Source organism: Dendropsophus ebraccatus, chromosome 11, assembly GCF_027789765.1.
Source record: "Dendropsophus ebraccatus isolate aDenEbr1 chromosome 11, aDenEbr1.pat, whole genome shotgun sequence".
Taxonomy (NCBI): domain Eukaryota; kingdom Metazoa; phylum Chordata; class Amphibia; order Anura; family Hylidae; genus Dendropsophus; species Dendropsophus ebraccatus.
The window spans coordinates 84,727,352-84,750,249 of record NC_091464.1 but is presented as its reverse complement, the minus strand read 5'-3'; the positions used below and the strand labels follow the sequence as shown (position 1 = coordinate 84,750,249).

The window sequence follows — 22,898 nt, the reverse complement described above, 5'->3', positions numbered from 1 at the left end:
AGTAAGTGCAGGGAAAAAAAAGCACTTTATAAGCATATCCTGTAATAAGTGTATATTAGGGATTTGTATAACTTTTGGGGGGCAATACAATACTTTAATAAAACTTTTCACTGGACTTCTCCTTTAATTTATGCATTCCAGGTAGTAGAATATTCTTTTGGTTTGGGGAGTGCACACAGCAGAGAAGCAAAATGTCAGGGAAAGCCCTAAAGGACAACTCCGGTGGGACGACCCCCCCCCCCCCCAAAAAAAAAAAAAAACACACAGACACCATACTCACCATCCCTCCGATGACAATCGCCACTCCATTCGCCTCACCGTCACCGCCGTCCAGCGATGTCTCTGACTTCCGGGTCCTGGGGATGGAAAAGGCTGCCAGTGCGCTGCCAGTCAGGGGCCAGACCGGTATTTAACCACATTACAAAGTTATATAACTTAGTAATGTTAAATAAGCTAAAAAAAATTTTTCGTGGGAGATGTCCTTTAAATGGATTCTTTTAGTAACTCCTTGTATTCGCCATGAAATAATTGTGGAACATCTCTTATAGCTCTGTATTGTTCCTGTCACCCTTACCAGAGATGTATAACTATATAACCAACTGGGCATAACCAATTGGCACAGTCAGCTCTGATTGGATAGTGTCAGACACTGCGGGGACACTCCTCCTATTGGTAACACCCAGTTGGTTATTAGTCATGTATTTCTAGTAAGAATAAGAGGAGTGGCGTATCACAAGACTGATCCAGAACTGGTATTTTATGGGCACTGCACGTATTTAATAAAACAGACCAGACAGGAGTGGTGACAGGTTCACTTAAAGGTCCCCTTCTCCCCACAAATCTGGGATCTCTATACAAAAAGGAGGAAGATACAAAGATCAGATCTCCTTGTAATGATCAGAAATATATCTAGGGACATTAACCTATACGAGACATTAAGGGGGTTGTCTGGCCAGGACCCAGGTGCGGTAAGTGGGGGAAAAAAAAAAAAAAAAAAAAAAACCACACACACTCACCTCCCTGGCTCCCACCTGTACTCCACATCTCCAGTGCCCAACTTATTCTGGGGACATTTTGGCATCCTGCCTCTACCACTGACCAGCTGGGCACTTATGCAGCAGAGTATGGGTGGAAGCCAGGGAGATCAGTGGATATTTTCACTCCCCCCCCCCCCCCTCTTCCTGATCATTCCGCAAAAAGGGGTCATGGCCAGACAACCCCTTTAAATCCACATTCCTCAGTGAGCACTTGTCTGGAGAAACACTTACTATAGCTATATGTTGGACAAACACTAGTTCAGGTTGCAGCTATTCCTCCTTACCCCCACCATCCACATGTATGTTAGGCCAAGTGTGCATGAGTTCTGAATGGACTGTGGGAAGTAAGCCGCTGCCAGATGACAACAGTATCCAGCATGACTGATGGGAGAAAGTCAAGACACGCCCGTATCCACTAACAGTACTCACCTTCTGCACGGTCATAACGTCGCTCCTGGAGGAGACATTGTGTAGATCAGCCATTACTACAGACACTTCAGATGCCGCACAGCTTCTGTCATTGCGTCTGGTCCTTCTCCTTTCCCCCTTGCATATTATTGAGCCGTTCACATCCCTTTCATTATTTTTTGCACTTCTAAAAGTTTTCTCTTTAACATTGACCTGAATGTCTGTAAGAAGGTTCACATTTATCAGGGTGCGCTCCAATTGACGGCCGCACGGCACCATGTTGTCTGTGGCTTTAACAGCAAATGAACTGGACCCCTCCTCATCCTCATCTGTTCTGCGTTCAAACTGCTGAGAGGGCAGAAGGGGCAAAACCCCAGGAGCGGGTGAGCGTGGCAGCTGCCTCCCGGTATGGAGGATATTCCCTGGAGAAGGGTACGCTGGGGCTTTTAGCTTGTACTTGTTCTTGTTCTTCACACGTTTCTTTTTCCGTACAATGCGCTTTTGCTCAGCGAATTCCTGGAGGGGCCGTAGGGCATCGTCTTCATTTAGTGCGGTTTCAGAGAACTTCCCGGGCGATAATCTTCTCACTGCGTCCTGCATCCTCTGCATGGAAAGATACATATGGTAGATATTATATAAACCATCATAGTCCTCTACCACGTGTACTCTCCATATAGGATCGAGCACATCTATCATCAAACACAATGCAGTATGTAAAGGTCTGCAGTGGGGGGTGGGGTGGCTAGAATCCTATTCTCCTGCATATTAGGAGAACGGCTGAACAGAATGATGTAAGTAATACACCGATCCGTTCAGCATTTCTGTCACTAGTTTAAGCTGCCTTCATTTATGGCAGAATAAACCTAGCGACAGATTAATAGGCACTGTCACTTTGATTGAAAGGAATCTATGAGCAGGTCTTCTTTTCTTTGTCAATTCTGCTGTTTTAGGGTGGGTTCACACTACAGAATCCGCGCGGATCATTTCCAGCGGATTCCGTCGCTAGTACCTGCCATAGTCAAGATTCATACTGCAAGTACTCTAAATCCACCCAGCATCTCTATTCTTCTCTCACTACTACTCCCATCATCCAGCTTGTTTCACCTCAGCCTATGCAGCACCACCTTAGCTCTGTCTATATAAGTCTGCTATATACCCGGTTGCATCCGAAGAGACTGTTGCTACCAGTTACCTCAGTTACAATAAAAAAAGTGTAACCACCGCTGTTACTGAACCCTGGCATTGGTGTCCGTTTACTGGTGCCCTGACTAGGTACAGCGAAGAATCGCATGCCCAGTAGCAAGTATACCGCAGTATCTGCAGACCGGTCCCTCAGCTGTGCCATCCTCAGGTCCTATACTGTGACAATCCGCTACCCTGCAGCTGCCGCGGTTCCTGCCCGCTCACAACACCTGCACTGCAAAGTGACCCACACGGCTCAGGGCATCGCACCTTCTCCCCACAAATCTGGGATCTCTATACAAAAGGAGGAAGATACAAAGATAAGATCTCCTTGTAATGATCAGAAATATATCTAGAGACATTAACCTATATGAGGCATTAAGGGGGTTGTCTGGCCAGGACCAAGGTGCGGTAAGTGGCTCCCACCCGTACCCAACTTATTCTGGGGACATTTTGGCATCCTGCCTCTACCACTGACCAGCTGGGCACTTATGCAGCAGAGTATGGGTGGAAGCCAGGGAGATCAGTGGATATTTTCACTCCCCCCCCCCCCCTCTCTCTTCCTGGTCATTCCGCAAAAAAGGGGTCATGGCCAGACAACCCCTTTAAATCCACATTCCTCAGTGAGCACTTGTCTGGAGAAACACTTACTATAGCTATATGTTGGACAAACTAGTTCAGGTTGAAGCTATTCCTCCTTACCCCCACCATCCACATGTATGTTAGGCCAAGTGTGCATGAGTTCGAGTGGACTGTGGGAAGTAAGCCGCTGCCAGATGACAACAGTATCCAGCATGACTGATGGGAGAAAGTCAAGATACGCCCATATCCACTAACAGTACTCACCTTCTGCACGGTCATAACGTCGCTCCTGGAGGAGACATTGTGTAGATCAGCCATTACTACAGACACTTCAGATGCCGCACAGCTTCTGTCATTGCGTCTGGTCCTTCTCCTTTCCCCCTTGCATATTATTGAGCCGTTCACATCCCTTTCATTATTTGTTGCACTTCTAAAAGTTTTCTCTTTAACACTGAGCTGAACGTCTGTAAGGTGGTTCACATTTATCAGGGTGCGCTCCAATTGACGGCCGCACGGCACCATGTTGTCTGTGGCTTTAACAGCAAATGAACTGGACCCCTCCTCATCCTCATCTGTTCTGCGTTCAAACTGCTGAGAGGGCAGAAGGGGCAAAACCCCAGGAGCGGGTGAGCGTGGCAGCTGCCTCCCGGTATGGAGGATATTCCCTGGAGAAGGGTACGCTGGGGCTTTTAGCTTGTACTTGTTCTTCACACGTTTCACTTCTGGGTTCTTTTCCCGTTCAATGCGCTTTTGCTCAGCGAATTCCTGGAGGGGCCTTAGGGCATCGTCTTCATTTAGTGCGGTTTCAGAGAACTTCCCGGGCGATAATCTTCTCACTGCGTCCTGCATCCTCTGCATGGAAAGAGATACATATGGTAGATATTATATAAACCATCATAGTCCTCTACCACGTTTACTCTCCATATAGGATCGAGCACATCTATCATCAAACACAATGCAGTATGTAAAGTTCTGCAATGGGGGGCGGGGGGGGGGGAGGGGTGTGGCTAGAATCCTATTTTCCTGCATATTAGGAGAACGGCTGAACAGAATGATGCAAGTAATACACCGATCCGTTCAGCATTTCTGTCATTAGTTTAAGCTGCCCTCATTTACGGCAGAATAAACCTAGCGACAGATTAATAGGCACTGTCACTTTGATTGAAAGGAATCTATGAGCAGGTCTTTTGTCGATTCTGCTGTTTTATGGTGCGTTCACACCTACAGGATCTGCAGCTGATTTTCTGCAGCAGATTTCATTTAAATAACTGAACACAGCATAAAATCTGCTGCAGATCCTGTAGGTGTCAATGCACCCTTAGGGTGGGTTCACGGAAAGCAAACGAGTGCCGCTCTCATTGATCTTTGCTGTATAACTATATACTATAAGTATACGTATATACTAGAAGTACCCCAGGTGGGAAATAACCCCGTCCCCCAGGGGGGCTTCTAGTAAATGTGTAAAAAAAAAAAAAAAAAAAAAAATTTTATTAGTAAAAAGCCCCCTCCCCTAATAAAGTTTGAATCCCCCTTTTCCCAGGTTTTAAATAAAAGTAAAAAAAATAAACAAACATATTTGCTATCACCGCGTGCGTAATCTCCCGAACTATTAATCACATTCCTGATCTCGCACGGTAAACGGCGTCAGCGCAAAAAAATCCCAAACTGCAAAATTGCGCATTTTTGGTCGCATCAAATCCAGAAACATTTTTTATAAAAAGCGATCAAAAAGTCGCATATGCGCAATCAAGGTACCGATAGAAAGTACACATCATGGCGCAAAAAATGACACCTGACACAGCCCCATAGACCAAAGGATAAAAGCGCTATAAGCCTGGGAATGGAGCGATTTTAAGGAACGTATATTTGTTAACAATGGTTTGATTTTTTTACAGGCCATCAGATATATAACATGTATAACTTTTATTGTATCGTTGTAATCGTAACGACTTGAGGAACATATATAACAAGTCAGTTTTACCCCAGGGCTAGCGGCGTAAAAACACAATCCCCCCAAATAAAAGAAATGCGTTTTTTTTTTTTCAATTTCACAACACATTGAATTTTTTCTGGTTTCGCAGTGTACTTTATGCAAAAATTCAGCCTGTCATTGCAAAGTACAATTAGTGACGCAAAAAAAATAAGGGGTCATGTGGGTTTCTAGGTGGAAAAATGCAAGTGCTATGGCCTTTTAAGCACAAGGAGGAAAAAACGAAAACGCAAAAAAACGAAAATTGGCCCCGTCCTTAAGGGGTTAAGTACTTGAAAATGGCGGGACCAACAAAGAAAAGAAGAGCAGCCCCAGTTACATGGGGTACATAGCTGCAGGGAGATATCGGCAGACAACCTTCTGTTTGCAGGAACTTGCTTTGACGTTTGACTTGTTGTAGATCAGACAGAGTTTGCTAGAATAAACCTAGAGAAGTGTGCACTAAGCAAGTTCTCTTTCAGCTCTGTGACTGGAACAAACTCCCAATGTAAGTCTATGAAGCTGTCAGAGGTTTCACGGACACAAATCACATCCACAGAGAGATGCACTCTGCTGTGCGCTTCCCTCTCCATCAGTCTGAACATGGAAACCCTGATCAATCAAAACTTGACTTTTCAAAAGTTTTTTTTAAAGTGGCAGGTACACTTTAGGAAACTCGTTGCCAGTGAATAAAATCTAGGTCAGGGGTCCTCAACTGGCAGACCAGCTGGATTCCTGCTGCAGCTCAGTATACCTGTATAGAGATACATGTGCGGCCACAAGAGGGGAAGAGAAGAGGAGACGCCCAGACCCAGGTGAGTATAAGGGTTTGAGCGCACAGGGGGGGAGAGAGCACACGGAGGGCTATATACTACTGGGGGGAGAGCACACGGGGGGCTATATACTACTGGGGGGGAGAGCGCACGGGGGGCTATATACTACTGGGGGGGAGAGCACACGGGGGGCTATATACTACTGGGGGGGAGAGCACACGGGGGGCTATATACTACTGGGGGGGAGAGCACACGGGGGGCTATATACTACTGGGGGGGGAGAGCACACGGGGGGCTATATACTACTGGGGGGGAGAGCACACAGGGGGCTATATACTACTGGGGGGGAGAGCACACAGGGGGCTATATACTACTGGGGGGGAGAGCACACAGGGGGCTATATACTACTGGGGGGAGAGCACACGGGGGGCTATATACTACTGGGGGGAGAGCACACGGAGGGCTATATACTACTGGGGGGAGAGCACACGGAGGGCTATATACTACTGGGGGGAGAGCACACGGAGGGCTATATACTACTGGGGGGAGAGCACACGGAGGGCTATATACTACTGGGGGGCAAGCACACAGGGGGCGAGCACACAGGGGGGCTATATACTACGGGGGGCAGTCACCCCCTTTGTACCCAATTTCAAAGGGCTGGTGAGAGAAAGAAAATGCCAGTTTTCCCGCTAATAAGCAGCAATTCTGTATGTAAATAGTTCAACAACCTTTGTGAAAAGTAACAAAACCCGTTTCCTAGCGATGTTCAGCTCGGACCGTGACCTGACTATAGACCCCGGTAAGTGGCCCCCCACTAGCTGTTGAGCAGCCCTGCTATACACATCACTTCCATAGGCTGCAGAGCTTGTGGTGCACACCAGGCACAGTGTATCCACTACAATGTAACAGCCCTCAGCTCACTAGACTGGATCCCCTGTGTGAGGTCATTGTGCTGCACTAATATACAGGAATATACAGGACTGGTCATGCTGGGAGTTGTAGTTGTGCACTGGTTGGTTAGAACCAATTGACAATTTCAGCTCTGCTACACTGAACGAGCTAAGTACGGAAACATCACGTGATCACATCAAACATCATAGAGTTATGGGCTCCGTCCATCCACTCCATACTATAGGAACCTGATACTAGATTATCTGGATCGGATTACGTGGAGAACCACAAGTTCCAGCATGGTGTAACAGCCGAGCTGTGCCAGCTATATGCGGTACATGGCCGTGTCCAGACGCTGGTGAGGAGGAATAAGGAGGAGCTGGGATTATTACCGTGACTCCCGCTTTCTGCCGCCGCCGCCCCGATCATCAGCTCCCGTTCTCTAAACTGAGTTTTAAATGTCGCGCTACTTCCGCTCAGAATCCAATCGGATTGGATAGCGGATAAGAAACTAGCGCAGCGATTGGTTCTTCCGGTAGAGCCAATCAGAAAGCTAGTTAACTGTTTTGTGACTGTACTTCGATGCCACCTGCTGGACGGAAGTGGGAAAAGCAGTTGTGTATTTTTACCATGAACACGTCCACTCTGGCTGTTGTAAGACTAACTTCTATCATTCCCTGACAGGCAGAGGCTGAGGAATACTCCTGTAATGTGGTGATTGATCATTTAGGAAAGCCATTCCGGGCATTGTTCACACATAAAAAAATAAATAAATAAATATATATATATATATATATATATATATAATATATGAAGATAGGGAAAGTGCACATGCAAAAGGTGTACACAGGCTTCCTAATATACTTGGCACTTTGGCCACAGTCTAAAATCTGCTCTGCTTTGTGTCTATGTGAGGGAGACAGCCCCATAGACTTACATCAGTGCTTCCCTTACGTCCCATTGGCATCACAACATATGGGGGTAAATTCGCCCCTGCGAGCCCCTGGGACGAAGGAATATTTAATGAAAAAATAACAATTAAATTTTAATCCCCTCCTCCATGAGGTATAAATAGGCTCCACCTCCCCCTAGACCTCAGTCTTTTTTTACTTCGTTGCTGATCTGGATCCACCAGAATTTACCAGGGCTCACTCTACTAGAGCTGTGGCCTCCACTTGGGCAGAGCGTGCCGCTGTGCCACTTGAGGACATATGCCAGGCAGCTACCTGGTCGTCTTTGACTACCTTTGTGAGATATTTCAGGCTGGATACTTCTTTCTTGTCAAGAACAACCTTTGCAAGATCTGTTCTTAATGCGGACGTAATAAATAACCCGCCCATTGGGGATAATGCTTGCTAATTCCCCATATGTTGTGATGCCAATGGGACGTAAGGGAAGCTAAAATTTTTATGTTAATTTGTTTTCCCTAAGACCCATTGGCATCACAAGACTCCCTCCCTGTGTTTTATGTTTCTTTATAATTAGACTGAGGTCTAGGGGGAGGTGGAGCCTATTTATACCTCATGGAGGAGGGGATTAAAATTTAATTGTTATTTTTTCATTAAATATTCCTTCATCCCAGGGGCTCGCAGGGGCAAATTTACCCCCATATGTTGTGATGCCAATGGGTCTTAGGGAAAACAAATTAACATAATAATTTTAGCTTCTCAATTCCAGTCCTCAGGCCTCACCAACAGGTCATGTTTTGAGGATTTCCTTAGAATTTCACAGGTGATATAATTATACTCAGTGCATCAGGTATTACCACAGCTGTTCTTTGTATGGGAAATCTTCAAAACATGACCTGTTGGTGAGGCCTGAGGACTGGAATTGAGAAGCACTGACTTACATTATGCAGCCATCATTGTCAGGTGACACAGAGCCCAGAGAGAACACCATAAGGGCGGGTTCACACTACGGAATTCTCACGGACAATATCGGCGGAATTCCATCAGCTGTCCGCCCGCACATCTGGGCGCCTTTCCGTCGGCCCCATAGACACCATTCTATGGGCCGGCGTATTCCACTATACGCTGAAAGAAGTATCATGTCACTTCTTTTAGCGGATCGCGGAATACGCCGGCCCATAGAATGGTGTCTATGGAGCCGGCGGAAAAGCGCGTGCCCGTGCGGGCGGACAGCTGACGGAATTCCGCTGACATTGTCCGCAAGAATTCCGTAGTGTGAACCCGCCCTAAGGCTCCTGGTGGGCTCACAGCTGACCAATCCGCCCACATCTGATGTTAACCTGCAGCTGCATATCACTTGGGGCTATCCGGAGGATTCTCCAGGTTGGATGGACAGCCCCGGGTCAGGCTAGTATGAGGAAGCTCAGCTCCTGAATAAAGAATCCATAATACCACCTATAGTTCTGGAATGGGATGTCTAACAAGCTCATAGAGGCCTGTCGATGAGGGGGCAATAGCGTCTTTACATATCCTATAATAGCCAAAATAATTCACTCTTCACTGAGAACCAGTTAAAGGGGTTATCCAGCGCTACAAAAACATGGCCACTTTCTTCCAGAGACAGCTCCACTCTTGTCTCCAGCTTGGGCGGGGTTTTGCTGCTCAGTTCCATTGAAGTGAATGGAGCTTAATTGCAAACTGCACCTGACCTGGAGACAAGAGTCGTGTTGTCTCTAAAAGAAAGTGGCCATGTTTTTGTAGCGCTGGATAACCTCTTTAATATAAATCTTATAATGGCACTATTTTCCTGTTCTTTAATACCCTCAAAATAAACCTACAAAGTGATATAAGAAGAGAGAAAAAAAAATGTTTTTATTTTAATTATTTTTTTTATAAAGCCTGGGTAATTTGTTTGCTATTGGTCACCATACATCTTCTCTTGATCACACAAATGCCGATTAACAAAGCAGCAAGAATACAGAGCACAACAACGATCCTGGCCCACTCTTTGTCTAGAGGACCGGGGGACCCTGCAAGAGAGGAAACATAGTGAAATGGTTTAAAGAAAATCATGCTGCCCAAACAAATCATCAGGGTGGTCCCTGGCGGCTTCTGATTTCCCTGGTGAACGTGATTGATAGATCTTTCCCTATAACTAAACAGGAAAAGGACCATCAAGGCTGGTCAGGTGGGAAGAAGTCACCGGGGACCAACCTGAGGACTCCTGGTTCAGGCAGCATAAAAATGACAACATAAATAAATAATAGACATTATATATAACAAACCTTGTCCAGGAACCCCAGTCTCTTCTGCATTTGGAAAGTATAGGGGCTCTTGGGGAAACACGGAGATGGTCTCGTTGCTAGCAGCTTCCTCTACCGCCCTCTCCTCTGTAGAGAGGTAGATGTGTCAGGCACACAGGTGTATACATGCTTATGGTCACTATTAGGGTACAAACACACACACCGTATACGCGGCAGATACGCAGCAGATTTGATGCTGTGCAGTGGCGGTCTTTGGCACCAAGCGATCGCTTGGGGCCCCCAACATCCAGGGGGGCCCCCACGCCCCGCTCAAGACCGCTGGACATGGCCGCTGCCCTGCTCGCTGCTGCCATCTGAACTGTAACTATAAGCACTCGTAATGAGCGCTCATAGTTACATGCAGCAGCACTGACAGGGCGGGAGACATTGGCCCCCTTCCTGTCAGTCACTCTTGTGGCCGCAGGAAGGGTTTTCCCTGCGGCCACAAGTGGCAGCTTTGTCCTTGTGGTGCCGGCGCTCCAGTGACATCACTGGAGCATCGGCGCCAGGACAAGGGGAGTGCGGCCTCTTGTGATCGCAGGGAAAACCCTTCCTGCGGCCACAAGAGTGAAGAGAAGAGGAGACGCCCGGCCCCAGGTGAGTATAAGTGTTTGTTTTATTGTGTTATATACTATATGGGAGGGGAGCACACAGGGGTCTGTGTAACTGGGGGAGCGCACATCTGGGGTCTATATAAATGGGGGAAGCACACAGGGGGGCTATATAACAGGGGGAGCACACAGGGGGGCTATAGACTACTGGGGCTTCACAGAGGGGTCTATATACTACTGGGGCAGCACACAGGGGGTCTATATACTACTTGGGGCAGCAGAATGAGGTCTATATACAACTTGGAGAGCACACAGGAGGTCTATATCCAAGTGGGAAAGCACACAGGGGGGCTATATACTACTGGGGGAGCACACAGGGGTCTATGTACTACTGGTGGGGCACACAGGGGGTCTATATACTACTGGGGGAACATACAGGGGGTCTATATACTACTTGTGCGGCACACAGGTGGTCTATATATAACTGGGGGAGCACACAGGGGTCTGTATACTACTGGGGCAGCACACAAGGGGTCTATATAATACTGGTGGGGCACACAGGGGGTCTATATACTACTGGGGGAACCACACAGGGGGTTTATATACTACTGGAGGAGCACACAGGGGTCTATATCCAAGTGGGGGAGCACACAGGAGGTCTATATCCAAGTGGGGGAGCACACAGGGGGGCTGAATACCCCTGAGTGAGCACACAGGGGGCCGATATACTAGTGGGGGAGCACACAGGGGGTATATACAACTGGGGCAGCACACAGGAGGTCTATATACTTCTGGGGGAGCACACGGGGGGGCTATATATAACTGGGGGAACACACAGGGGTCTATATACTACTGGGGGCAGGACACAAGGGGTATATATACTACTGGGGGCAGGACACAAGGGGTATATATACTACTGGGGGCAGGACACAAGGGGTATATACTATTGAGGGCAGCACACAAGGAGTATATATTACTGGCGGTAGCGCACAAGGGGTATATACTACTGGGAGCAACACACAGTGGTCTATTGTTTTGGAATGCGTGTCGAGGGGGGGGGGGCCCCAGACATAACTTCGCTTGGGGCCCCAGAAATGCCAAGACCGCCCCTGATGCTGTGTTCAGTTATATAGATCTAATCTGCTGCGTATCTGCTGTGAATCGCAGCAGTAAATACGCAGCGTATACGGTGTGTGTGTTTGTACCCTGATGCAGTATTACCAGGGGCAGATTAACTTTACCATAGGCCTCGGGCTGTTCACCAAGCCTGGGCCCCCTCCACCCCACTGTAACTATGGCGGCACTAGCCTGGCGTTCATAGTACAGGACAGATAATGTCATGAAGGTATAAGTCTTTTTGGGTGGTCATGGGCCCCCCAGGAGCTCAGGGCCCCGGGCTGCCGCCCGAAACGCCCCTATTATAGTCCGCTACTGAGTATTCCTTATACAATAGCACTGCCTGAAATATAACCCTGAATGGCAGTGTTCAGACAGGCATTAGGACTCTGCTAGTTGCCAAAGATATAGCAATATTTTAGGCCTTGTGAGACAACATTGTCACATTGGCTAAATAACTTTCATAATGTGGCCTAACCAGGGGCAGGTTAAGTGTATCCTTGGCCCCCCAACCCACTGCACAGACACAATGATGCAGGTCCCTAGAGTGCTTGCCTCCCCCTATAGTAGATAGTCTTCTGTGTAGCCCCCCCCCCCCCCCCCTTATTAAATGGCTGCCAGTATAGTGGTGGGGGTTGTAATCCATGTGAGGCTTTCTAAAAAGATAACATAAGGGTGCGTTCACACCTACAGGATCTGCAGCAGATTTGATGCTATGTTCCGTTATTTAAATGAAATCTGCTGTGGATCTGCAGCAGAAAATCAGCTGCGGATCCAGTAAGTGTGAACGTACCCTAATAAGGTACAGTACCATTGGATAACCGCACATGGATCACAGGTGAGGGTGGCACAAGGGGACCTTTACATTAGGCAGGTCGTCCCAATGCGATTACTCTGGGGCACCCATGCATATGAATACACACATAACTTACCTCTTCTTTTTGGGCATCTCAGAACTTTCATTTGAGGAATTGTCCAATTTCCAGGATTATATTTCATTTTTACCATAATTCTCATCACATTTTCATCATTCTACAACAGAAGGGCAAAAAACAGTATAAGGGGGGACAGAGTAGAAGCTGGCCGTTCTGAAGGCTTATAGGAGTTTTCCTGTTTTCTTATCTTCAGAATAGAGCATTATCTCATCAGTGAGTCTACTATCTTTAGGGTAGCTTCACATGTACCATTTCACAGATGATTTTCTGCTGCGGATCCGCAGCTGATTTTACACTGCGGATTTAATGCTGTGTTCATTCATTTCGTCAAATCTGCTGCGGATCCGCAGCAGAAAATCATCTGTGAAATGGTACATGTGAAGCTACCCTAAGAGGGGTTGCACACCAAAGATTATTTTCTCTCAAATCAACTAGTGCTAGAGATTTGTAATTTACTTCCATTTAAAAATCTTTAGTTTTCCAGTACTTATCAGGTGCTGTATGTCCTGCATGAAGTGGTTTATTCTCTCCAGTCTGAAACAGTGCTCTCTGCTGCCACCTCTGTCTGTAACAGGAACTGTCCAGAGCAGCAGCAAATCCCCATAGAAAAAGCCCTTTAACTAGCTAACAGGATTGCAAGTGGATCTAAAATGCCACAGAAATAGATTAAATTTTTTAAATATATATATTTTATTATTCTTTTTTTGTTTGTTTTGTTTTATTTTATTAGCACAAGTATTGTTAGAAAAGAAGAAAAATTAAAGGTGAATCCCATGCTGCACACTCACAGTTGTGCCTCTGCCCAAGGCTTACCTGCTCATAGACGTAACATCCATTATAAAGCGCATGTAAAGCCACAGACCCACTATGACGTCTGCTAATCCAGATCCCACAATCCCTTTGCTGGGATAACACATGAGCCCCTCCTTGCTTGTCTATAATATAATAAAGAAATAGCATAAACATTACATATAGAACACTTGGAATTACTGACACATAATGGAGTAGTTTGTAGTTTACCTAAAGCGGTCAGCGTAACATAAGGCTGCCTATTGCCCCTGTGATAGACTGCAAAATGGAAGCCAAGAGAATCACAGATCAGCCCAGGGATGTGGATGAGATTTGTGCTCCATGAGCCATCAGCAGCACTATATAATATTGTGCAGTAAGAGAATAATAGACACAGCGTGCACCAGGCTAGCCCCCTCATACCAGCATAGTATATTATCACATCCTCATGTTGGCCAGGCTCACTGAGCTGCTACTTGTAGGTATCAGGCCCAAATCAGGTAATTGAGGGGTAATTTGCTGCTAGTGAATTAAAGGGGTTATCCAGTGCTACAAAAACATGGCCACTTTCTTTCAGAGACAGCACAACTCTTGTCTCCAGGTCAGGTGCGGTTTGCAATTAAGCTTCATTCACTTTAATGGAACTGAGCAGCAAAACCTGCACCCAAGCTGGAGACAAGAGCAGAGCTGTCTCTGGAAAAAAGTGGCCATGTTTTTGTAGCGCTGGATAAACACTTTAACCCAGACTTCCTGCAGGACATACAGCAGCTGATAAGTATGGGAGGACTTCAGATTTTTAAATAGAAGTACATTACAAATTTATATCACTTTCGAATGCTGCGTTTACACGGAGCGATAATTCGCCCGATCGTACGATTAACAATTTCGAAAGAACGTTTTTTTTTTTTAATAACGATCAGCGTTTAGACTGAACGATATATCGTATGGAAAAATTGTTTTGCGATCGCACATAGGTTAAATCGATGACCGACTGTTTACACGGAACGATCTGCGAATTTTTTGCAAACGGCGAACAATGATTTTAGAACGTGTTCAAAGATCAAAATGAACAATTTCTCGCTCGGCGCTTCATCTTTCGCTGCGTTTAAACGTACGATTATCGTTCGAATTCAATCGTTATTGTGCAATTTCGGACGATAATCGTTCCGTGTAAACGCAGCATTAAACCAGTTGATTTGAAGGAAAAAGATTTTCGCTGGACAACCCCTTTAAAGACAATCTGTCAGCAGTTTTGAGCCATTTAGGCTATGTTCCCACACAGTATTTTTGATCAGTATTTTACAACCAAAACCAGGAGGGGAATAAAACACAGAAAGGCTCTGTTCACACACTGTTGAAATTTAGTGGAAGGCCGTCATTTAATGGCAAAAAATGACCTTTATTTAAAAACAACGGCCATTGTATTAAAATAACTTTAATTATTTACCATTCGATGGCGGACATCCACTAAATTTCCACAGTGTGTGAACATACAATCTAACCTGCATAATGGATGTGCAAATGTATTAATAAAATGAATACATCTATATGTAGTACTGTGTGAAGATCTTATAATACCAATACATTTATCAAGAGCCTTTACAGGGAAGAATAACTACAAGAATCCATGAACCATGTCACAGTTAGCAGAGCAATCCATGCCGCTGGCACCTATCCCACAAGGATCAATAAATCAATAGCAGTAAACATTACACACTCCTTACTGCACCTTACCCATAATGTAAACGCAGGCAGAACATAGCCAAAGCTGCTTTTAGCCATAGGCTGGATATTTTTTTTAGCCATAAAATGCTTCCCTAGTAAACATGGGGCGCCAAGGAGGAAGGTATATGTCTTAAAGGATTTATCCAAGAGCTCAAAATTAAATACTAGTTGCTCTTACTCACCAAATCTCTGAGGATTTTAAGCCGTCTCCCATCTTTCTAGCTGCTGCCATTCCTGAGTTATAAGTTTTTCTAAAAACCGATCTATATCCAAGATGGCGCCGGCCAGAAAACTAGATTTCCCATCATGCATTTCTCTGTTTGGTCTATTTGCATACCCGCCCCCTTAGCTTTCTTTCCCGCTCACTGCTGTCATTACTATTGCACAGTAACACAAGACTGTTTTTTTCACTGATTTTGCATCATGGTTTGGACCTAAAGTCGTCGGGCTCCGACTTTGCATCTCTACGTGTAATAGTGATGCGCGGCCGACGGCTGACACCTGATACCTCACCTCTTCCCACTCCTGGTCCTCTGTCCTGTGCTCTGCAGCTCCTTGGTCCCTGCAGCAGCGTCTGAGTGTCCTGTCAGCTGTAAGGCCGCTCAGCCAATCACAGGCCGCAGCGGTCCCGTCCTATGTTTAGACAGGCCGCTCAGACGCCGCTGCCGCCAGGAGGTTGCGGAGCACAGGAGAGAAGACCGGAAACGGGAAGAGGTAAGGTGTCAGGTGTTTCGTTAGCGATGTCCATGCAGCCCTTGCTGCCTGATTATGGGGCCCTCTAATAGGTCCAGTTCACCAAAATGATTGTGCCGTAGCCGGCCTGTGTAATAGAACCTTAGTCTATTAGCTTCATCCTTGGCGCCATTTCTGTGCAGTTTGTACGAATCCGTTCGTTTTTTGAAAACGGATAGCTAAAGACGGATTTGTCATTGGATGCAAACGGATAGCCCAAAATGTTAGTGTATCCGTTTAATTTAGTAAAATTGCCATCCGTTTGCTTCCGTTGTCATCCGTTTGTAATTCCGTTCGTGTCCGTTTTTCACTGTTTTTATTTTTTTCAGCTCCTCCACTTCCCTCCCAGAAGAACTTCCTGTTTTCTCTCCCCTTCTGTGCATGCTCCAACTAGAAAACGAAATGGGACGGAAACTTGAAGAACGGACGCAAGCGGATTAACCTTCCATTTTGATCCGTCACCATTGACTATCATTATAATAAAAAAAACTGATTGCATTAATCCGTTTAAGTTCCGTTCTTGAAAACAGAAAAAAAAACACTGCAAACACTAATTTTTCGTCCGTTCAGAAAAACGGAACTTGAACGGATTGCATGCTAACGGAGCACTATTTGGTCAAACGGAGCACAATAATATATCAATAAAACCCATGGGGATTATAACGGATCTGACAATTTCCGTTTCGCTTTTTCTAATATGGAAAAGGATGACGGAATGGTGCCGGAAGGACTTATGTGAACGTAGCCTTAGAAAACTCATCTCTGTGAGCAATGAACAAGTGAGACAGGAGCTATGACTTCTGACAAGTCAGAGATCGGATATCACTGCATTTTGTTACATAAGAAAATGCTAACTAGATGCTGCCTAGCAATTGAAGTGAAAGTGAAACTGAATAGGAACTTGTGATACTTATCTACTGAGATCAGTTGTCAATACTCAGGTATCAGAGTCAGGTGTTACACTGGTGTAACATGATTCCTGACTCTGACTTCTGACTATGTCCTAATATGGACACTGTAGACATGAACGAGGGATAATAAGGCCTGGAGAGGAGTCATTGACTTTTATTGTAGGCTGTTGTGGGCATGTTTTCTGATATGTGCAGGGTTTCTGCAGGATATTTGCAGGGAGTGGTGGATTCTCTCCAGTCTGACACAGTGCTCTCTGCTGCCACCTCTGTCCATGTCAGGAACTGTCCAGAGCAGCAGCAAATCCCTATAGAAAACAACTTCTGCGCTGGACAGATCCAGACATGGACAGAGGTGGCAGCAAAGAGCGCTGTGTCAGACTTTAGAGAATACGCCACTTCCTGCAGGACATACAGCAGCTGATAAGTACTGGAAGACTGGAGAATTTAAAATTTTAGATTACAAATTTTAAATTACAAATCTATAAACTTCGGAAACCAATTGATTTAAAAAGAAAAATTTGGCCAGGGTACTCTATTAAGCAAAAGCTGGTTATCAAAACGTTGCATCTGTATTGGCTCTATGATGCTATGCAATGCCTCTAAAGCTATTGGGCTCTAGTACTAATATTATATATATATATATATATATAAAAATACTGTATATATCTTAAAGGGGTAGCGCGGCGCTAAACAATTAAACAATTATTCACAAAATAACACACATTAGTTATACAACTTTGTAATGTATGTCATGTATGTGAATGGCCCCCTTCCCCGTGTTTCCCCCCACCCACGCTAGACCCGGAAGTGTGGTGCATCATACTCACCGCATCACCCGGCCGCCATCTTGGGACAATGACGTAGTCTTTGGGAGGCCGGCCGAACCGTTCCAGCCGTCCCTCATGCCGGTCCCCCCTCTGCCGCGTCATCAGCAGCTCAGCCGCGATTGGCTGACCATACCTGTGCTCAGCCAATCGCGGGGGGACGGATGGAGCGATTCGGCGGGCCTCCTGAAGACTACGTCATTGTCCCAAGATGGCGGACAGGGGTCGACACGAGATGCGGTGAGTATAATGCACCACACTTCCGGGTCTAGCATGGGTGGGGGGGAAACACGGGGAAGGGGCCATTCACATACATAACACACATTACAAAGTTGTATAACTTTGTAATGTGTGTTATTTTGTGAATAATTGTTTAGCGCCGCACTACCCCTTTAAAGCATAATCCGGGACCGTGCTTGTAATCTAAATCCACTCTTAAACCAAAAGAAATCTTCCCATAAGAAATCATTGAAATTATTTTTTTATTCTGAATAACATGTAAAAAATAAAACAAATGAAACAAACAATGCGAAACAGCAGAACATGTTTTATTATAAGTTACTGTACAGTATAGCAATCAGCATATGGTGTATAATGTATAGTAACTGTATAACCCTGATAACACAGCAGCTGGATATGTGATATATAAGTTACTGTACAGTATAGCAATCAGCATGTGGTGTATAATGTATAGTAACTGTATAACCCTGATAACACAGCAGCTGGATATGTGATATATAAGTTACTGTACAGTATAGTATCAGCATGTGGTGTATAATGTATAGTAACTGTATAACCCTGATAACACAGCAGCTGGATATGTGATATATAAGTTACTGTACAGTATAGCAATCAGCATGTGGAGTATAATGTATAGTAACTGTATAACCCTGATAACACAGCAGCTGGATATGTGATATATAAGTTACTGTAGAGTATAGCAATCAGCATGTGGTGTATAATGTATAGTAACTGTATAACCCTGATAACACAGCAGCTGGAATATGTGATATATAAGTTACTGTACAGTACAGCAATCAGCATGTGGTGTATAATGTATAGTAACTGTATAACCCTGATAACACAGCAGCTGGATATGTGATATATAAGTTACTGTACATTATAGCAATCAGCATGTGGTGTATAATGTATAGTAAGGGCATAAACCTGAAAAAAAGCAGCAGTTTGTAGATACAGGATGGAGCCTCAGATCACCTTAATGCAGTAGCGTAGTACAATAGGCTAGAATAGAGAAGCAGGGCTGCTGTCAGAGGTCTGTGTGGTCACATGACCGCAATAGGGAAGGGGGTCTGTTCAGCATGGACCAATCAGGAAGTTAGAATCACAGAGCTGTGCAGGAGGACAGTGACAGCAGTGCTAATGGCTGAGTGTGAGTGCAGGCACATTATAGCAGCAGTGTAAATGGCTGAGTGTGAGTGCAGGCAGATTATAGTAGGAATGGAGAGGATGAGAAACACAAGGGCTGACAGGGACTGCAGGGAGCGTGAAAGAATGAGCAGGACATATGTGGGCACATAGAGGGGTTACAGCTATGAAGAGATTACCCCCACAGTCTTGTCCCCTGATGTAAGCCCCAGCCTGAAGTAGATCTGCCATGATTTGGAAGGTGAGGGAGACTTCCTGGGTCAGAGTACAGGGCTGTAGACCCTGCTATGCAGACCATGCCCCTCTCCCACCCAGTACAGGGAGCTTTTACACCAAAGCAATGCTCTTAAACCAAGTCACAATTTTGAAAAACTGAGCTCTTCTTGCAAAACACTCATAATCCAAGGTACCACTGTAATATAATATATATTCCCACTCTATTATGTAAATAGCACAATGTCCATCCAATATTATATTACCATGCAGATTTTGTGTCCCTGAGCAGCAAGAGAAACACCTGTGGTGTGGTTGAGACCAGTGGCATCATAGTCTGACACAAGGGCAATCGCAGTCTTTAGGCTGGTGCAGTGGAAGGGGCTGCACTGCAAGTGATACTAATGGTGGCCACTTTCCCCCTACTGTTGTCTCCAGTTTGGGTGGGGTTTTGAAACTCAGTTCCATTGAAGTAAATGGAGCTTAATTGCAAACTGCATCTGAACTGGAGACAACAGTAGGGGGAAAAGTGGCCATGTTTTTGTAGCACTGGATAACCCCTTTAAGTAGGGTTCTAAATAACTATTCTCTACTTCAGCCCTTAAAGCACTTATCCAATGATATGAGGGGGTACACATTCACTTAGGGTAGGTTCACATGTACCAGAATTGCAGTGGATTTCACGCTGCGATTCCTGGTACTGTCAGTTTGAATAGGTGTACATACACAATTCTCATTCTGCTGCGAGTACTTAAAGCTTTATCCCCTTAGCACACCGCGGCCCAGTGAATACTTCACCTGCCTATGCTCCAGCCTGCTTCAGTGATTCCCTGGTGTCCTGCTCAGCCAATCAGCACGCTGTCCCACCACAGCAACTGATTGGCTGAGCGAGATGTCAGGGAGCAGAGAGCCACGGAAGCAGGCCGGAGCATGGGCAGGTTAAGTATTCACCAGGCTGCGGTGGTACTTTACATACTTGCAGCAGAAAAAAAAAAAAAATGGTGCACGTATGTAATCCTATACAAACTGACAGTACTAGAAATCTCAGTGGATCTTGCAGTGCGGTGAAGTGCAGGGAGTGTTTGGGAACTCCTGCCGGGTCAGCTGTTACAGTGGTATTATAGCCAAGTGGGTCTAGGCTCCCTTGGGCACTTGTCAGAGTAGCCTGGAGTGGTATGGGACTCACTCTGGACAGTCTTGGCACCTCACCGGCACAAAAGAGCTAACCCAAGTGTAGAGATTTGTGTGCAAGCAAGGATAGGCAAGAGTCCAGCGCTTCAGAATACTGGTAACATTACAGTCCGATGCTTACAGTTGAGGTAGAAACCAGGTGCTTTACAATAGAGAGAGTAGAGGAGATGTGTACTCTGCTGGAACAGTAGAGGTGTGTAAAAAAAAAAAAAAGGATACTTATACTCAGATTACTTTCTAGTCTTGACTGCCTTATGCCCCTTAGTTGCAAGCTACCCATCCTAGGTGGGTAATACGAGCCCCAGGCCTTGTTATCTAGGTTGACCAGACTCCCAAATCTTCCTGTGCTGCGCACTAGACTTTTCCCTAGTACCTCTGTTCCACTGGCATAAGTTCCTATTACTTCTGAAAGTAACTGCCCTGCACGGTTTAGAGAGGTTCACGGCGTGGGCAAGATGATCCCTGTTAAGTAGAGATGAGCAAACCTCGAGCATGCTCAAGTCCATCCGAACCTTACCGTTCGGCATTTGATTAGCGGTGGCTGCAGGGGTGATTCTAGCCTCTCTGCTACCCGAGGCGAACTATAGAATGACGCCCCCCCCCCCCGTCAATCCGCCCACATTATAATCCACTACTGCCCCCCCCCCCCACTGCTGTCCCCAATAAACATAATCCTTTCTGCACAGAGGATGTCAGGAGAGGAGGGGGCTGACTTTATAGGAGAGGTCCCAGCAGCACAGAGGATGTCAGGAGAGGAGGGGGCTAATCCTATAGGAGAGGTCCCAGCAGCACAGAGGATGTCAGGAGAGGAGGGGGCTAATCCTATAGGAGAGGTCCCAGCAGCACAGAGGATGTCAGGAGATGAGGGTGCTAATCCTATAGGAGAGGTCCCAGCAGCACAGAGGATGTCAGGAGAGGAGGGTGCTAATCCTATAGGAGAAGTCCCAGCAGCACAGAGGATGTCAGGAGAGGAGGGTGCTGATCTTTTAGGAGAGGTCACAGCAGCACAGAGGATGTCAGGAGAGGAGGGTGCTGATCTTTTAGGAGATGGTCCCCCTCTTCCCCCCTTATAGATGGTCCCCCTCTTCCCCCCCTTCTCGATGGTCCCCCCCCTTATAGATGGTCCCCCTCTCCCCCCCCCTTATAGATGGTCCCCCTCTCCCCCCCCCCCTTATAGAGTGTCCCCCTCTCCCCCCTCCCTTATAGATGGTCCCCCTCTCCCCCCTCCCTTATAGATGGTCCCCCTCTCCCCCCTCCCTTATAGATGGTCCCCCTCTCCCCCCTCCCTTATAGATGGTCCCCCTCTTTCCCCTCCCTTATAGATGGTCCCCCTCTCCCCCCCCCCTTATAGATGGTCCCCCTCTCCCCCCCCCCTTATAGATGGTCCCCCTCTTCCCTCTCTCCCCCCCTTATAGATGGTCCCCCTCTCCCCCCCCTTATAGATGGTCCCCCTCTTCCCTCTCTCCCCCCCTTATAGATGGTCCCCCCTCTCCCCCCCCCTTATAGATGGTCCCCCTCTTCCCCCCCCCTTATAGATGGTCCCCTCTCCCTTATAGATGGTCCCCCTCTCCCCCCTCCCTTATAGATGCCCCCTTATAGATGGTCCCCCTCTTTCCCCCTCCCTTATAGATGGTCCCCCTCTTCCCCCCCCCTTATAGATGGTCCCCCTCTTCCCCCCCCCCTTATAGACAGTCCCCCTCCCGCCCCTCCCTTATAGATGGTCCCCCCCTTATAGATGGTCGCCCTCTTTCCCCCCTCCCTTATAGATGGCCCCCCCTTATAGATGGTCCCCCTCTTTCCCCCTCCCTTATAGATGGTCCCCCTCTTCCCCCCCCCCCTTATAGACAGTCCCCCTCCCGCCCCTCCCTTATAGATGGTCCCCCCCTTATAGATGGTTGCCCTCTTTCCCCCCTCCCTTATAGATGGCCCCCCCTTATAGATGGTCCCCCTCTTTCCCCCCTCCCTTATAGATGGTCCCCTTCCCCCCCCTATAGATGGTCCCCCTCTTCCCTCTCCCCCTCCCTTATAGATGGTCCCCCCTTATAGATGGTCCCCCTCTTCCCCCCCTACCTTATAGATGGTCCCCCTCTCCCCCCTCCCTTATAGATGGTCCCCCTCTTTCCCCTCCCTTATAGATGGTCCCCCTCTTCCCCCCCCCCTTATAGATGGTCCCCCTCTTCCCTCTCTCCCCCCCTTATAGATGGTCCCCCTCTTCCCTCTCTCCCCCCTTATAGATGGTCCCCCTCTTCCCCCCCCCCTTATAGATGGTCCCCCTCTCCCCCTCCCTTATAGATGGTCCCCTCTCCCTTATAGATGGTCCCCCTCCCCCCCCTTATACATGGTCCCCCTCTCCCCCCTCCCTTATAGATGCCCCCTTATAGATGGTCCCCCTCTTTCCCCCTCCCTTATAGATGGTCCCCCTCTTCCCCCCCCTTATAGATGGTCCCCCTCTCCCCCCTCCCTTATAGA

The 22,898-nt window shown here is 46.8% G+C and overlaps 1 protein-coding gene across 1 annotated transcript; it reads right to left on the bottom strand.

Annotated features, from left to right (window-relative positions):
• Nucleotides 1–811: 811 nt before the first annotated feature.
• LOC138767429 (uncharacterized) lies at nucleotides 812–15,185 on the bottom strand. The gene is made up of 8 exons (XM_069944932.1): nucleotides 15,182–15,185; nucleotides 13,472–13,593; nucleotides 12,656–12,755; nucleotides 10,039–10,143; nucleotides 9,680–9,783; nucleotides 3,474–4,061; nucleotides 1,467–2,048; nucleotides 812–850 (listed from the first exon to the last, which is right to left on the bottom strand). Exons 1-8 carry the CDS (start codon nucleotides 15,183–15,185, stop codon nucleotides 812–814), a joined length of 1,644 nt encoding a protein of 547 aa, XP_069801033.1.
• Nucleotides 15,186–22,898: the final 7,713 nt, after the last annotated feature.